The sequence below is a fragment of the Dermacentor variabilis genome, chromosome 4 (genome assembly GCF_050947875.1).
Source record: "Dermacentor variabilis isolate Ectoservices chromosome 4, ASM5094787v1, whole genome shotgun sequence".
Classification (NCBI taxonomy): Eukaryota; Metazoa; Arthropoda; class Arachnida; order Ixodida; family Ixodidae; genus Dermacentor; species Dermacentor variabilis.
The window spans coordinates 99,706,793-99,724,708 of NC_134571.1; the positions used below are offsets into that span (position 1 = coordinate 99,706,793).

The 17,916-nt window shown below is 45.2% G+C and overlaps 2 protein-coding genes across 7 annotated transcripts in view; one reads left to right on the forward strand and one right to left on the reverse strand.

Annotated features, from left to right (window-relative positions):
• The window catches only part of LOC142579572 (uncharacterized), a 146,274-nt gene extending 137,353 nt beyond the window's left edge, over positions 1-8,921 (reverse strand). The window contains exons 1-2 of one of the 3 annotated variants that reach the window (XR_012827419.1): positions 8,756-8,909; positions 5,819-6,079 (exon numbers count right to left, since the gene is read on the reverse strand). The gene's annotated coding sequence lies outside the window, so the exon portion shown is untranslated. Of the gene's footprint in view, positions 1-5,818; positions 6,080-8,755 lie in introns of those variants that run through there. The other 2 variants (XR_012827418.1, XM_075689925.1) reach the window with 2 other exon arrangements.
• The window catches only part of LOC142579569 (negative elongation factor A-like), a 66,448-nt gene continuing 56,999 nt past the window's right edge, over positions 8,468-17,916 (forward strand). The window contains exons 1-4 of one of the 4 annotated variants that reach the window (XM_075689919.1): positions 8,468-8,697; positions 11,026-11,197; positions 15,286-15,447; positions 17,427-17,519. In XM_075689919.1, coding sequence (XP_075546034.1) covers positions 8,488-8,697; positions 11,026-11,197; positions 15,286-15,447; positions 17,427-17,519 — 637 coding nt within the window. In that variant the 5' untranslated portion in view covers positions 8,468-8,487. Of the gene's footprint in view, positions 8,698-8,937; positions 8,962-9,020; positions 9,415-11,025; positions 11,198-15,285; positions 15,448-17,426; positions 17,520-17,916 lie in introns of those variants that run through there. The other 3 variants (XM_075689922.1, XM_075689920.1, XM_075689921.1) reach the window with 3 other exon arrangements.

Sequence of the window (17,916 nt, forward strand, 5' to 3'; positions counted from 1 at the left end):
GAAGTAAGGATAGTAGTTTTATCGGCTGCGTATAAACTTGTAAACACTCGCTTACTAACTAAATTAACAATGATAGAATATGTAAGCACGACTTAACGAGAACGCAGAAAGAAACAGACACACAGAGATAGCGCTGTCTTTGTGCGTCTGCTTCTTTCTGTGTCCTTGTTCAGTCATGCTTACACATTCTATCATGGATTCAAACCAACTAGCCCGCCAACGTGTTTTAACGAAATAAACCAGCACGTTGTCACGCGCGCACAGGTAAACATGAACACGTTTCGCTCGATGAGCGCCGAAACTCGCTGTGAAAATTCTGGAGCGAGGAATCGCGGCAGCACCAAGGAAATTGACCTTCACGCATGTCTCGCTTCAGCGCGAACGAAACGTTGAAAGCACAGCGCATACGAAGCTACCGGCACTACGCACACTCCGCAAACATCGCAGATCGCTTTGAAGATGAGGCCCGCATGGACGTGCACTTTAGTCACGTCGCAGATTGCTTTGAAGATGAGGCCCGCATGGACGCGCACTTTAGTCACGTCGCAGATTGTTTTCAAGACATACGAGCGCCGGCAACGCGTCCCTACGGCGTCCGCCAAAGCGTCTACTATGGCGTCCGCGATTTGCGTGGCGAACGCCGTAGTAGGCGCCGCGGTTGTCTTCACTATGCATGGAGCGGCGAACGAAGGAGAACAACGAGGCACCGTATAGACCGTTTTTTCGTAGGCGCCGCCATATTGTGAACGCAGTGGCGCCGCCTATGAGCAGCGCCATACTGGCTTGGGTGAAAGCGGTCTTTTGCATGGCAGGTATGCGCTCGGCGGTAGGTACTGGCGTTTGTTCTCGCGGTCGTGCGGTCAGTTTAGTATGACGTGCGTCTTCTACGTAGTAAACGGTTCTGTGAGACGTGCTGAAGTGGTTTAAGGCATCATGGCCGGAATTTCTGCTGGCGTTGAGGTGGACAGAACACGCAACGCGATGTGTGCGCGCATATTCGAGTGTGCAATCAGCCTCGGAGATGAATTGTGTATTTCTGAATGTTCCAGTCACTAATGTGACCTTATTATAGTATTATCCTCTATTTCTGAGCTGCGGAAACATACGCGACGATCATAACAGCGTGATCGTGGGTACCGTTCTGCTACGATAGGAGCTGTGATGTTATACTTTGGCAAGCGTTCAAACTGTTCGCTGCAGGTTACATTGCGTGGCTACTTGGTTCGATGGGTGAGGTTTCCGCACCTGAATAAAATAGCTTTGGCAAGTGATAGCAGCATACCTTACAGTCTGAATTACGCTTGTCCAGCAAAGGGACTGTTTACGAACTGCGCGAGCGTCCTAAGCAGTGGTAAGTGCTGGATTACATATATATCTTTGTTCTATATACCGCATGGTCCAAGCATACCGCATCAGCGGTTATATATTTATAAACGTTGTGCGGCGTGACTATGCGAGGCCCTATTGCGGCGTTAGCCCGTTCTCTCTTGCTTTTTCGAGAAAGAGGATTATAACCGAATTTCTTTTTCGTTTGTGTTTGTTCCGTTCACTACGACGCACTCACACGCATTACGGAAATTTTGTCCTCAGAAATAGGCATCGCATTCTTTTTATGCGATCCTTCATATATTATGGCTGTATGCAGGCAAAAAAGGCAATGCCGAAGCGCACAGCTTACATATGTACCGTGCTGGTTCACAAACCGCAGTGATCGCTGTGTTGAGCAGCGCCATGGGCCTCATGTAGGAAGGCTAGCGTAGACATATGGTAATTTGAAGCCTACTAGACTTGAAATGCGCGAGAACGATGCCGGTGCATCACAAATATTTGATTGCGCCTGCCGCTTAGATGTTTCGTGGTTGCCTTAGGTTGGCCGTGCACGAGCACGCGCTCTTATGTTTATGCTTTGCTCCCTACGCCAAGCGATCAGATATTGAGCAGATTTACCATTTCGTGCTGCTAATACAGAGACACCGGGTTTCTTTGTTGAATTAAAACCGATATAAGTAAAATAGTTCACAACACATACACACACCGCGACTGATAATGTGCGTACACCGCGGCTTATAAAACGCGTCACATTTCTGCGCTCCCAAAAGATATTTCCGTCTACTGTAGTTACCGATGCACCGAAAGGCTTCCCTGACGACCTTATATGGACGGACACGGCGTAAATTTCACAAAATACCATCTAAAATATCTCAAAATCGCTCCGCAGCACGCGACAGTAATGCTTTCAAAGCGCCGCGCCGGATTGCCCAAGCCAGAGAGGAGGAAAGGCTCTCCGCGCGCCCTATCCTCCTCGCCCGATGAAACGACAGCCGCCGGAGAAGAACGCCCCTCTTTCGCCGCGCCCCTCTGCCTCGCGCGCCACAGGAGCGGGCACGCATCCGGGCCGTGTTCCTCCCTCAAGCAGGCGGGATTGAACCGCATTCGCCGGCTCACCCTCCCACGCTTTCACTCATACGAAACCTCACGGCGACGGCAGAAATGCGCATGGAGAGTCCATATAATGGCTATCGCTATAATAACAACTGGTGTAGCAGCTGTAGCAGCACCAACGAGGCAACGCAACGAAAGATGAGACAGAGCAACCACCGATGCCCGTCCGCGATCCGACCGCGTTTACCTGCCGTCATGCTGAACGGACTACAGCCAGTGTCTCTGACGGCGGCTCGTCGAATTTCGACCTTGGGAAAAGCGTTGGACTCACTCGTCGTGTATTGTCGGAAGTGGCTGCCTCTTTTCCTAGCGCAACGTTTCTGATAAAAGTTCCTGTTGTAGATCTGTGTTTACTTGTGTTTACTTTTATTTATGCAATTGCATCATGTAAACACATGCATGTGACATTTACAATATCACGTTATGTCATGCCATGTTATGTTTAGTGCCCTTCGACTTAAATAAAACGTGATTTCGGGGATCAAGTTAGGGACTAGTGGCTTCATATTCGTGTTCGGAAATTGTTGTTTCCTTATAAATGTTTAAGTAAACTCGAGTAGTCACTGAGCTCTAGTACTAGCGAATATGTGGTGTGAATAATTAGCGCTCTTCAGTCATTCCTCAGCGTATCCCTGTGCCATCAATTCAACTTTGCAAGGGAATATATATACTAAAGTATTTCTCATCACTTAAAAGCATTTTTTCTATTAGTTTGTATAGCCATACAACGGTTTGTTTTCACATGCCTTTAGTCAATGCATCACGTAAGCGAAATAAAGCTTCTGTTTCCACCTTACAATTTCCTTGGCACTCAACTACGAAAGGAGACGTTCCATGGAATGGGCTAGGAGATGTTGCTGTTGGATCAATTTTGTCGGTTGCAAGGTGGAGGTTGCGTCCTCCCTTCCAAATACACATGGTGAGGATGGTCGTTGCATATGGTGTGTCATAGAAGGCGTTGTAGGGCGAATTATACCATTTATTTGTAACGTTTTGTCTGGTTTGTCTGTAGTTATTATTGAAAAATGTTGATTTTCAGTGTAGCCAGAAAGTAGTCAAGTAGCCAAATCGAAAATTTTCCGACGACGAGTTTCAAAAGTAGCCATTTTGGCGCAACGTAACCAAACTTGGCAACCCTGTCTGAAAGCGCTTGAAAGGCATATGGCGGCGAAAAGTCACGTGACGCGAGTGACCCAATCACCGGCGGCGCCGTAGTCGGCTGCGCGCGGAAACCAAATGTGAAATTTTTAACAGCGGAACTGTTTAGTTCCGCCGTGGACCGTTATCAGAGAACTCATCCCATCTGTGTGCCGCCTCGCGTTGCCTAGCAACCACCCGCGAGAGCACCGAGCCCCGTAACCTCCTCGCACCTCACGTGCGTAGGGCGGAGTCATGACGTCCCAGGCGAGTAAACGCTCGGAACAGCCGGATCGGTGACACACATTTCGCCTCTTCTACTCCGTGCGTACATGCTGCTACCATGGGAATACCGAAGGAAGTCCGAGGCCCGAAGAAGAAGCGGCTTACCAGGAAGAGCGCCGTACTCCGGAACACCGCGCCGAAGCTGCGACTGAAGAGGCGACGCCGAGTCGAGGATCCCGAGTTTCAGTCCATGGAACACGAGAGTCGGCGCCGGAACGCTCGACGTCGCCGATAAAGCGATCCCGGCCTGCGACTGCTCGAAAGCTCCCAGCGACAAGCCCACCGAGACAGAAACTTAGCAAAACCTAGCATAACCTCGCAAAACCTAGAAACAACTTAGGCAAGCCACGTAAAAGCTAGGTGATTACAAGCTCCGCAGTTTTAACTCGCCGCCGCCAAAGGCGTCTACTACGGCGTCCGCGACTCGCGTGGCCAACGCCGTAGCAAACGCCGCGGTTGTCTACCCTCAGTACGGAGCGGCGGGCGAGGAGGACATCGAGGCGCCCTAGCAGCCGCCGGGAGATGAACGCCTCTCCTCCCTCGCCTGACCGCACTGCCTCGCGCGCCACAGGAGAGGGCACGCATCCGGGCCGCGTTCCTCGCTCGCGTGCGCGCAGCTCCTTCTTCCCCGCTAGGCTCCACCCAACCTCGCCGCTTCTCTACGCAGCGCGATGATATATTTGTACTCTGCTTTAACTCTCTCTGAGCTGTCTCTCCCAGCTCGGCGAAGCTGCGGACGTCAAGAGAAACCCAGCGAGGTTCCAACAGCTCCACTGTAAAAGTAAGGAACGCAGCAGATCAGTTACAACTTTGCTTGCCTAATGAACCGTTATGCATTGTAAAAGTGGAGGTGTCAATTGGAAATGTTTTCTGCTGTTCCTATGTCTGTGTAGTATTTCTGACTGGTGTTTCAGATGTCCTGTGTGTTACAATAAGTTCTAAATGGGATGGATAAGTGGGATCAGTTTTTCTAAACACATGAATTACCGAAGAACTTCCACAGTGAAGTTCATGAAGCAAGCTGTGGCTTCAGCATATGACTATCAAGTTGTTCAGAATGCTGAACACATAGCTTGCGGTGCGCTTGTGAAAACCGGCTCGGTAATGTTGAGTACTAAAACAGAGCGTAATTACCGTATTTGCAGGTAAATAACGTGATCACGATTATAACGCGAGGGGTACTTTCGGTCCATCAGAAAAATGTAAAGTTACTATAGAAGTTGTTATACGAATAGGAACTATTACTATGAAGAAAGATACATGAAACAACGCAAGAAAAAATGCACCGACGATTACGATACTCCGTGATGCAAAATTTGAGTGCACCTCCCGTGATATATTGGCTGGTGCGGACAATCTGCCTCGTGTGGCACGACTGCCTCGCTAATCGGGAGAAGGCGAAAGGCAGCGCGTGGGTGACACGTGGGCGTGACTCACAGCATACATGGCAGACAGACCTTCGCTCATGCAGCGCTTTATTTCCATACGTCTGACGCGCGCTTCTCTGGGGCCACCTTGTAGCCATTGACGCCGCCGAGCCCGCCTTCCGCGGCATTAGGCTTTTCTTCTGGCGCTTTCGCCATAGCCTCCCCTTCCGCTTTCCTCCTCGCGCTCGCTTCGCTATCGCTGTCTTTCGTCATCTGCTGCGCTCCGCATTCGCTCTTTCGTCCTTCGCTGTGCTCGTTCGCTCGGTTACGAGGCACGCCGACGTTCCACGCAGCTCTTTCTCTCAACCCTAACCGAACCCGAGAGGAGTGGGAGACGACGCTGCTCGGACCTTCAGGCACAAGAAGCCTTGGTCCAGAGGCAGTGGCGTAGCAACAGGGAGGGGGTTGCCGTTGGCCCCAAAAAAAGTTCGTCGTCTCTTTCCTGCGTATGTTACGTCGGGTCCTGCGTGCTGAACTTTGAAGAAAACCCCTATATATATATATATATATATATATATTACAGTATTATATATACTGCGGCCGCCTATATGCTGGAGCCGCGCTCTAGCAATATGGCCGCAGGCGGCTTCGCTCGCGTAAGCGACGGCTGGGACCAACGTTTCTGCCGCTCCAGAGGTTTTATACAACCTCCTTGGTAAACAAACATCCTCCATACACACACGCTCAAGGCGCGGGCGTGCGTTTGAAGGTGCTCTAAACGGAGAACGTGGCGGACGCCGTGGCCTCCTTCTCTCGAATTCAACTTCGCTGGATTTCCGGCTGTGATTCTGCAATGTATAGCGCAAATAATAAGTCGGATTTATTTAAGCCAATGGATAGTCCCAGATAAAATATATATGCCAACCATGGATACTTGTCGCGCGAACGACACGTTGAACTCTAACCGTTCAACAGCGCGACACGTAACATTGCGATATAGAATTCAACAGCGTGACATGGAACGAGGGCATAAGCTAAAGAACAGACAAGGACAAGCGCCAACTTTCATATAGGGAATACTTGTAACCATCGCGAAATATGTTTGTCAGAATGAAGACAAAGGGGGGGGGGGGGGGGGGGGGGGCGACCAGAGGAATAAACTAAAAAGCGCAGTGCGTATCAAATACAAAGGAAAACGACTTTCTATCGCCTGTGCTGCATTCTCGCGCTAGCTCCCCCCAAGAACGACTGTTAGAATAGAACACAGAATGTTTCTTTACTCGACTTGGGTTTCACTTCTTGTTTATCTATTTGTTTTCATTATGAATTACGTGCGCCATATTTGTCCTTTGTCGTAAAAATGAGTCCTAATTAATGTCAGCGATTGTCCATGTCTGCTTCTCTGTTAATGTCTTCGTCCCAAGTCGCGCTCGGCGAATATCAACTTTTTTGAATACGAATCGAATACGCATAGTGCACAATCGATGAGGGAATCGAAGTGTCAAACGCAGACGCATATATTCACAGCAGAAATATTTATTTCGGCAAAATTTGGTGCCCCGCTTGAGCTAATTAGCGAGAAAAAAAAAAGCAAGCAGCCAACTGTCACGGACAATTGAGATAAATTTTAAACACTGTATCACCAATGGGCATTAAAACAGCGGGACTAGCCAGCGGGCGGGACTAGCCAATGGCTATGAGTCCAGTAATGCTTTCGTATTTTGTAAAATATGTTGTAAATAAAGAATGAATGAATGAATGAAAAAAACAACAACAGCGCAAATAGCCTATGGACCTCACTGGAGCTTGGCTGCAAACAAGCTTTCCGAGAATTAATGTGTGCTGTATGACTTACTTTGTAAAAACGACATATAAATGGATGTTGAAAAAGAAAAGAAAGATCGCTATGAAGTTGTGGAAAAAGAAACGAAAAAGCTGCTGAAGGACTTGTAAAAAGGCCTGTTGCAAGGAAAACATCGTTGGTTGCATGCAAGAAGCACTAAATTGCAGACTACAAGCAAAAATAACATGTCATGTCGGCTCTGGCGCGAAACCAAAAACAAAGCTACCATTGCCATTTTATTTGTGCATTGCTTTGAAAACTGTTGTCGATTCCTAATACCTTACGCTAACCTTGTTTACCAGACGTAGAACAGTAACCGGACTTTAACAGTCAGTTGTCAAATATTTTATTAGCTTTTATATTCGAATACAACATCCCCCCTCCCCTCCACCCAGACGGCGTCGACCGGGTAGAAGGAGGGGGAAGGTTGGAAACCTAACTAATTGTTGCACTGAAGGAGGAAGGCAAATTAAATCAGTCATTGTTCTGATCAAAATTTTTAAGTTTATTTACGCATAGCTCATTCCTTTGTAAAAAAAAAAAATCTCTTAGCTCTTTTGTTTGGTGGTTATCTATTATTAAACTACACATAACCGCCAATGAGCTAACAGATACATTCAGTCGTTGCTTCGACATTAATTTTGCGTCGCAGCTTATTACTTCTTTTCTAAAGCACTTCACCCATAAGGATACTGGTAATTGAGGCTGTCTAAGCACTCTAGCATCGGTAATTTACGCTTATTTATTACTGGCGCCTGTGCTCTCACAGCTTGTTCTGGTGCTTTCAACCGAACGGTCATTCCGGAGTTGTCGCTTGGGCACATACGTCTTTAGCGCTATAATTAAGTTAAATGCAGTGGAAGGAACGTGGCGAAATGCATGCGTATTGCTCGTGAACAGTGCAGTGCGGCTGTGCGGCCGTTGCCCTCGCCTGTAGAGAAGCCATCACAGTACGCCAAAAGCATGGCCTCCGAGATGCTGTCACCAGTTCTGCCATGTTGTTTTGAACGCGGACAGTGCTCAATAAAAATAGAGTGTTTCTATATCACTTCATGACCTGTTTTAGTGTATCATTACCATCCTACGGCCGGCGAGCAAGTCACAGCGCAACGAAGGCCCGCTTCCACATTTAATTCTCCCTCCTTCCGCTACTACATCACATTCACTGTCACACCAAGGGAGCTGCGAGAGCTGTCGCACCTGTTGGGGTGACCACTGAACGCCGTCTGTGTGGACATTCGCAGCAGACAGCAATACAACTGAGAAAGAAGTAGGACGCATAAACAAAACCGAAAGCACAATATTTCAAGCGACATGAAAGTAGAAGCGGCCAAAAGCGGAGATCACGCGGCGAAGCCCGGTTTGAGGCTACCAGTTTCTCAAAATGGCGCCCGAAAAATTGTTCGATTCAAGATGGCGTACGTGCGCGACAGCGACACGTCGCTGTGGCTACATAATAAGCTCGGAACGAGTAACGATCTGTGGTCTGGCTATTCCATCTGTTCCCAGCTAAACCAGGATGTGTTAAAAAACATTAGAGAGTGTTTCATTGACCTACAGTCTCAGGTTAAGCTAAAACTGCTACTCTCCTTCCTGCACATACCGCGACGCAATGTCGAAGAGGTAAGACGAGAGTGTCATTAGTTATTTCGTCTTATTTTAGCGTCTGCGAGAGACTTACTTGCGTTCAGATTGTTCTCCGTGCTATCTGTGTTGATCTACGGCACGCATCGTGATTATAGGAAGCGATACGCGGACAGCTGCGACCTGCTTAGGAGAGCGTTCGCTGTTTGGTAAACACACCAGCTGGAAGGTATCACAGGACTAGCGCGGCGGCTTGCGGTGCCGCTGAACGCTGCGATAGCCACTTACGTAGAGTCTGCTCGAGTACGTCATAGCTGTCTTTGCACATGTTTCCGTTTGACTTTATTGTTTGTTTGAACCCGTGCAGTCTCGATCAAAACACACGGCTGGTGTTTTTCCGCTGTGTTTTGCGTCCGTAGTTGTTGCCAAGCCCTCATTTCCATAGTAGGCGCGGAATAGGCGGTAGCGAACTTGGCGCGAGTTATCGTGGCGCAGCGCCGAATGGTTCGCGCGCGCTAACTTCGTACGATGTGTTCACATTTTGCCTGCTGCACATTGAAAAATTGATGTTCGTTTGCGTGCATGTCGGTGGCGTTGTAATGACCGGTAACGTGGAAAGCCGCCCGCTAGGTCGTACGGTTGTGTATTTGTAAATAGCAGCTGATAGATGTACTCATTACGCGCACGAACGATATTTCAATGCCTGCTAGTCTGCTCCACTTTAGCTGTGCAGTGCCTGGTAAACTACCGTTCACGGTATGTGTCTTAATAGGCGTTTAGTTGAGCGTCGCAGCTGTTCGGTATTCTCGAAGTGTTTTAATTTTACGTGTGCATACTACTATGAGTTCTATTTGTGTCTTCTTTTGTGCTGTGCGGCGCCGTTACTGGCACAGTGTTTAGCAGTTGCAGTACATGTTTCTCTGCTATTAGATTCACATGTTTTTTCAACCACTCTTCACCATGCTAGATAAAAAAATCTCCATTCTAGCGCTTTGCTTTCTATTCTTTTTTTCTTTGTTGCTTTATTGTTATTTAAATCGGGGTTCTGGTGCATACATGCGAAAGTAATCCACTGCCTTGCAGAACTTGGAAACATTTTTTTGTTCAAACATTTTTGAAAAGCAGCACACAAAGTGCTGCATTACAAGATCAGTCGACTCTTGTATATTTTGTGTTGCCATTAGGATTGTAGATATCCCTCTTCTCTACTTGCTAACTTCAGGTGATCAATGAAAGAAGTACAGCACTGCTTTGATGCAAGAACAAATGGGTTCCTTGGTTCGTTGGTATTTCAATATTCCAGTTCTGTCAGACAAAGACTTGGGCACGTGTAAAGCATATGAGAGGCAATGTGTGACAGGGATCAAAAAGCAAGCACTCTTTTTAAGCTTACACTATGGCTTGCATTTCATTATGTGACAAGGAATCCTGTGTTTATGTTTGCTGATAAGTGGTATTCTAGTCATTTATTAATTTAAGAGGATGGGAATATTTAAAGCATTTATGTGTCGCAACAACGTAATTGCATTGTAAAAGTGAAGAGGCGCAAAATGCCGATTTTAAAGATAAGTCTCATGTTGAAAGGGTAAATTTAACTGGGTGGAATGCAGTCTACATTGCCTTAGTACTTCTATTATAGAAGTTCATGCATAGGAAGGAAAAATAAATCTGACAGGACTTTTACAAACTCTTGACCATTTGTCGGGATTCATTTTTGTGTAAGGACCCTAAACATTGATTGCTGAATTTGGCATTTGCAAGGAGAGGGCATGTTTGACAACCTCCTTTCGTAACTTTTTCTTGTACTTGTAGCATTTCAGGTCATTCAAACAACCTGGAACCTAAATCACATGTTTGCTGTCACTTTAATACTTGTTGACATTTCTTCACTGCACTGTTAATGTAGGAGTTAAGTGACACTAAAGTGAAGTTTGATCTTGTTTGTTTGTAGACTAAGCTATGTAGTTCACCATGTCGAGGTGGTGTTATGTTGAATGTTTAAAAACAACAGAAGCCATCTCAACCTTAAAAGATAAGTTTTTATGGCTTAAATTCTCCTGCAAGTTTTTGAGATGTGTTTGTAGTGAGTGCTTTTTTTAAATGTTGCTTGTTTTTGCATGCGACATAGCCTAATGAGGCACTGAATAGAGGCACCTTGGGCAATGCGAATGTCTGGATTAAGGAAGGTGCGAGGACAGAATGTATCTTGAGGGTTATGCTGACATATAGCGGCATTACAGTTCATTCCATATGCAGGCTGGTGTTTTATGCCACTGTAAATCCACCTTTCAGTATAAGCTGGCATTTTCTGTTGTCCCATCATCATCCCCTGTGTCTTCTTCTCCTCTTGCCCCTGTGCAACACCAGTGGAAGGCCGAACTAGAGGACATTCTGGAGGTGGCGTCCGCTGACAGCGACCAGTGGGTCAGCATGCTCGCCGAGCTACTGAGGTCATTTCCCGGCAGTGGGACACTGAACTTCAACATCGAAGAGAACTCTGGTGTCTTTGTCGACCTCTGTAATGACCTCCGAAAGCTGGGTGCGTCCAACTTCTCTGAGCTTTTTCTGTAAAGTGCATAAAACACTAACAGGTCTTTAAACCATGTTTGGTGCTGTTTCTTGCAGAAAAAGGACATGATGTCTTATTTTAGATTGGAATCCATTGTTGGTGTCGATTTCTCAAACATGAAATTATGACTATGATAGTGGAGTTCACTTAACGCATTATGTATGGTATTTATTATGTGCATCTTCACTTGGCAGGATGTAGCCTTGCAGTGCTCACAAATTCTGAGCTGCTTGTGTATTGGAGTAGGCGCGAAATAGGCGGTAGCGAACTTGGCGTGAGTTATTGTGGTGCAGCGCTGAATGGTTTGCGCGCGCTAACTTCGTACAATGTGTTCACATTTTACCTTCTGCACTTTGAAAAATTGATGTTCGTTTGCGCACATGTCGCTGGCGTTGTAATGACCGGTAACATGGACAGCTGCCCGCTAGGTCGTATGGTTGTTTATTTGTAAATAGCAGCTGATAGATGTACTCCTTTCATTTCATTTTATTACCTTAAAGACCCCATTTGGGGTATTACATAAGGGGTGGTTAACATGTGGACACACGAAAAGGCAGGTGTTACATTGAAATACAAGTTTCAACAGTTTCTAGAAATCGTGAATGACATGTGATGGCAGCGACATTAAAGGGTAGGTCGTTCCAGTCCTGGGCAGCTCGAGGAAAAAATGATGATTGAAAAGGGACAGTTCGTGTTCGAGGACGAGAAACTTGGAGTTGATGGCTGGTGCGCTGTAACGTAAGATGATGGCGTGACGTAAGGCGGGCGGCTTAGTGAGCTGTAAAAAAAATTTGTGATAAAGAGAGAGCATGGTGATGCGACGACGAAAAGCAAGAGATGCCAAGCTAGATTGTGCCTTTAAGTGTGAAATGCTGATGTTATATAAATTTGAAGAATGGATGAACCTAGTCGCACGATTCTGAACTGACTCGAGTGCATTGATGATATATGTTTGATGAGGGTTCCAGATGGCGGCAGCCTATTCCAGTTGGGGTCTGACAAATGATTTGTATGCAAGTATCTAGTTTGACATGCTGTGGAGCATGACGAAGATGACGCCTCATGAACCCAAGGGTCTTGTTCGCTGACGAAATTACGTTAGTCGCATGCGCATTCCAGGGAAGGTCGTGGGACAGGGTTACGCCTCAGTACTTACAGGCTAAAACTGATTCTACTGGGACATTTGCAATTGTGTAAGTAGACATATAAGGATTACGACAGCGGGAAATCTAAATAAATTTGCACTTGTTAGGGTTCAAGGTCATTTGCCAGCGGTTGCACCAGTCGTGCACGTTATTAAGGTCATTCTGGAGAGATGCTTGGTCAGAGATGTTAGTCACAGTACAATAAATCAAACAGTCATCAGCGAACATACGAATAGGACAAGATACATGCAGCGGAAGATTGTTAATGTATATTGGGAAAAGAAGCGGTCTTAAGACTGAGCCTTTAGGGACACCTCAAGTGACAGGGAGCGGTTCGGAGGAGACATTATTGACAAGGATGATCTGGGAACGATTAGTAAGGCATTCTTTTATCCATTGTACTACAAGAGGATCCAAGTTCAATCTGGATAATTTTATTAGCAAGTGGTTATGAGGCACTGTGTCAAAATCTTTAGAGTAGTCTAGAAAGATGGCATCGGTTTGAACGTTGTTATCAAGATTACCATGGAGATCATTAAGGAAGATAGCTAGTTGTGTTTCACATGAAAGCCCTTTACGAAAACCATGTTGAAAAGGATGAAAGAAGTTTGCCGAGTCTAAAAAGTTCATGATATGCGAGTATATGACATGTTCCGTGATTTTGCAAGGAACACTAATTAACGAAATGGGGCGGCAGTTTAAGGGGGAGTCTTTGTTACCTGCTTTGAATACTGGAACGACCTAGCGCACAAACGATATTTCAATGCCCGCTAGTCTGCTCCACTTTAGCTGTTCAGTGCCTGGTTTAATGGGCATTTAGTTGAGCGTCGCAGCTGTTCGGTATTCTTGCAGTGTTTTAATTTTACATGTGCATACTACTATCAGTTCTATTTGTGTCTTCTTTTGTGCTGTGCGGTGCTGTTACAGACACACTGCTTAGCAGTTGCAGAACATGATTCTCTGCTTCCAGTCTTACATAGGCATGCAGGTTCTCTACATAGACACAACATGTAAAGAAAAAGACATGTGCCGCAAACCATTCCTTTTTGAAGACATCAAAACAAGAAGCTCAAGCTTCCTCACTCCCTGCCTACAGTATCCCCAGAGTCCACAAACTTGTAGACTAAGCAGAAGCATAAAAAAAGAAACTATTTTACAGTACAATTGTAAATATTTTACAATGGTAAAAGGAAGCCAGGTAGATGTTATGTTAACCCTTTCTATGCCATGCTGCCATCCCGAGTTCAAACCAGAAATGTCTAAAAAAATATTTAAAAAAAAATGGCCAACATCATTTACTTTCCCAGAAATAATAAATTCACTTCTGCTTGTGCTGTCCCATGGTTTGTGTGCTTTCATCTACCAAAAGCTTGACTAAGTACTGAGAAAAAGCTAGGCTCGTCCACAGCATTGATAGAATATGCAAGGTATTGCTGACGAGCTGAGCTTCATCTCTGGCCATTTTTACCGGAAACCTGTGGGCGAACCCAGCTCCTCCAGGCTTGGAAGGGGCTCAACATGCCGGCAGATGTTTAATGTCACATTGGGGTTGTGTATTACATTTACTTCTTGCATGGTAATGTTACCTTTACCAGTCTGGCTGAAGCATTCATGAGAGATGGGTTGAATTCAGGTGGTCTGTAATTATTGGCCCTCCATTGAACCTCTGTCTGTATTGCCAAAATTGTGGTTGCTGTTCAGCCTTTAATTTAATGCCACCACTTTTCTTTACTGGCATAAAGATAAAATGCCATAAAATGGCGTAAGCATTTTATGTAGACAAGTTTGTACATGCTTGTGCAGGCAAACCATCTGCATTGCTCCAAAAATGCCTGTAGCCTCGTGTACGATTTTGATTTCTTCAGTTTGACTAATTGGCAATTGAAGCATCACATGCTGCTCTGTTCTTTTTTTATTTATTTAAACAAGTGTCAGTGGGAATGAATTTACTCTTATTAGGCAGTGCCTGTATTGTGTACGTTCCTTGTCTCCTTTCTGAAGTTTTGAACTGTTCTTTTTAAACAATCATACCAAGATAACTTGGACAGCTTTCTGTTCTTGTACACTTCTAGGTTTTACAGCGTCCATGTATTGTAAAATAGTTTCTTTTTTTTTATGCTTCTGCTTAGTCTACGAGTTTGTGGACTCTGAGGGTACTGTAGGCAGGGAGTGAGGAAGTTCGAGCTTCTTGTTTTGATGTCTTTAAAAAGGAATGGTTTGTGGCACATGTCTCTTTCTTTACATGTTGTGCCTATGTACAGAACCTGCATGGCCTATGCAAGACTGGAAACAGTGTTATTTCATTCTGAGGTTACGTAATTCAAGTAAGGCCTTCATTTTATTCATACTCTAGCTTCTCTGAGAAGAGTGTGTCTGGTAATTGTGAATCAGAGGGCATTCGTGAAGGGGAGACAGTCAAGACTGTCAATGAGGATGTTTTTTGTACAGGGATGACTGTCGGGAAGACATAATGCACCAGGTACTGAAAGTATTGAGACCATTATTAACATGTGGTTTAGAATAGTCCTAGCCAGGCTGTCTGTGAGCACACTGTGCTGTTAGTAAATTTTAGCAGCCTGTGTTACTTTGCATGATGCAGTCGCTCTGTAGTGGCCGAAAAAATTGTCAGAAGCCAACCATGTGTAGAAGCATGGCAGTACCTTTCTTTAATGTCATTTGCAGTTCCAAATGATGCTTCCTAACAATACACGTGAATGCAGAGTATCACCGGTTATGTTAATTGGACTGGATTAGTACATTTGTGACCATTAAAGCAGTGCAGCAATTTGTAGTGGATGCACAGTTTACATGAGATCACTTACTTTAGGACATATAGTTGATTACAATTTGCCTTGCAGAAAGTGACTTTTATGCACACAGTAAAATACCAAACTTTCTATGTTCTATTTCCAGTGAAAAAGCATGCTGACAAGAACATCCTTCCTCTGGAGTGCCTCTACCTCAACAAACATGCCCTGACTGCGTTGGTTGGCCAACTTCCGCAGCCCGTGAAGCACTTTGCGCTGAAGCGCAAGCCCAAGTCAGCTGCCCTCCGGGCCGAGCTGCTCCAGAAGTGTGAGCCTCTGCCTTGTTTTTTAACCTGTGTAAGGTTTTCTAAACGTGGTATGGGTGCTATCTATGTTTAACTGCTGTACATGAAAGGAAAAATTCAAAATTGTCAACTGCCGTACTGTAGCACGAAGCTACAACTTTCCCTTTCATGTACGTTCCTCCATCTTGCAGGCTCCTGCAGAGTTGACTTGCCATTGACTGCCACATATGTGGCTAATGGGAAGTACATACTGAACATTTCTGAGCTAGCATACAGTAAATGCTTTCTCCAATGATGAAAGGCTTTATAGCAGACATTTCAGCAAAACTAGATGTGCCTGAGGACACCCTTATTGGAAATGCAGGCAATTCATTCTCACTTTCCTTAGTGCTCGGCAACTGAATCAGCATCATTGTGATGAAGTCATAATGTGATTTTAGCATTTCCTTTCTAGTCCCACAGCTAAAGGAATTTTATTGCACTGTCTTTGAGCGAAACAGTGCAACAGATGGGACACAGCGAGTAGCAAACAGACACACCGAGTGCTACTCGCCATTCCCCGTCTATTGCACTATTTTGTTCCAACATGTTGCCTTACTAACGAACTTGAAGTCAGACCTTAGTTCAGCACAGTGCTGACTGCGCTGAATCTGCTGCAGCCCTTCTGAAAGGGGATGCTGTAGGTAGATTGCCTAACACATGGCCTCCAAGATCTCTGTAGCCGCACCAAGTCTTGGAGGGGTTTGGCTATGCCCAACACAGTCGACTTCCGTTACTTCATTCTTGACAGAACTGACAGAATTGATCTGATTATTTGGTCGGTTGAATTAGAAGAAGCGGTCGAAAAAATGGCCAAGTGCAGCACTCCTTTATTTATCAGTATTTGACCAAATCCAACATGCCTATAAATTTTGTGATGGTAGTACGTACACAGGAAAAGTCGACTGTGTTAAGAGTTCTGCAGAAACAAATGGGCTTTTAGAATGAACAGCACCTTTTCTTTTTTTTTGCGTTTCATGCTTTTGGTATTTAACTGGTTATGCACCTGTGCTAACACCAGTAGGAAGTCTCTTCGTACATTTTTTGTTCTTACGGTCTACCCAAGAGTTCTGCCTTGGGTAGAAGTGATCGGCAGAATTGGTTTCTTGCCATCTTGTCCCTGCAAGGTGTTGTGTTGCATTTTAGCTGCCTGCTCTTGTTATAACCTCAGTATAATGAGATAAACTTAAAATGTGTCTTGCTGATTCCAATGTATAATAAATATATTCTCATAATGAGTAACAGATATAATGAAGGTATTTTCGAACCAGATGCAACTTTGTTACGGTGAAATTTGAATTTATATATTGACACGTGTACTTATCTTTATTGGGCGACCACGTTTCGCCGCCTAACAAATGTTATCGCACACTTCGGGACGCGCCTGCATGTATCCGAAGTTTCTGGAACGTTATCGATGCTTCTATCCACTGTCTGTTGTCGCCGAATCTTGTGTTATCTGATTTCATCGCCTGACGCGAATGGTGTAGGACTTTGTGGAAGCCGCGCGGGTCCCAACGATTAGTCTGGAACATTCGACCACTGTTGTATAAAAGCCGACGCGCTTGACCCGCTGATCAGATTTTCGACGATCGCCGACCGTGTTCGCTTCTATCGTTGTGCTATAAGTGTAGCCTGTTTTTGTGGGCGTTCGTCCAATAAAAGTTAGTTTTGTCTTTCACAGTATTGCAACTGTGTTATTCAACGACACCACCACCTGACAATACTTGAATCACAAAGCAGTTGTAGCTTTTGTCACAGAGTCGACAAAATGTTTGTTTATCTTTTATTTTGGATATACATAGAAACATGGGAACCGAATGTTCTTGTCATATCAAATGTCATCTCAGACTTGGAGTGGGAAGTGTGCTAATGGTAGCACTTCGCTGATTCTTGGGGCCATAACAACTGGTTCGGTATTGCAATTATTGTTTTTTCTGACGTGTTATGTTCTTTATTTCAGCGCAAGATGCCTTGTCCAATGCCAAGCGGAACACATCATCTTCATCTGTGCCAATTAGGTGTCGAGGGCTTACAAAGAACCTGAATGATTCAAGTAAGACTCTAGATATTACAGCAAATACAGTGCTCTGTACATCTCCTTACTAGCTTTTCAAAACTTGGTAACGTGGAAAAATGTTGGCCCAGCTAAGATTCAAACCTTGGTCTGTTGCACGGAGCATGAGCATTCTAACAAGTAGATAATCCTGAAGCTTGTTAAGCTCTGCATTAATAGATGTAGATAGGTGTCATGTTGTGTCAGAAGTGTGCACAAAATGCTGATCTCTTTACTCCATACTGCACTCCATGCGCCCACAGGGTTTTGTGCCCAGCCTTGTTTTCGTTATCATCAGCACTGGTCATCTCGTATTGCTCCATATCTTTCTGCTAGTTTATTGTGATCGGCAGGATGTCAGCTCTGTGGTAAATTATACTCACCATGAAGTCTTCGA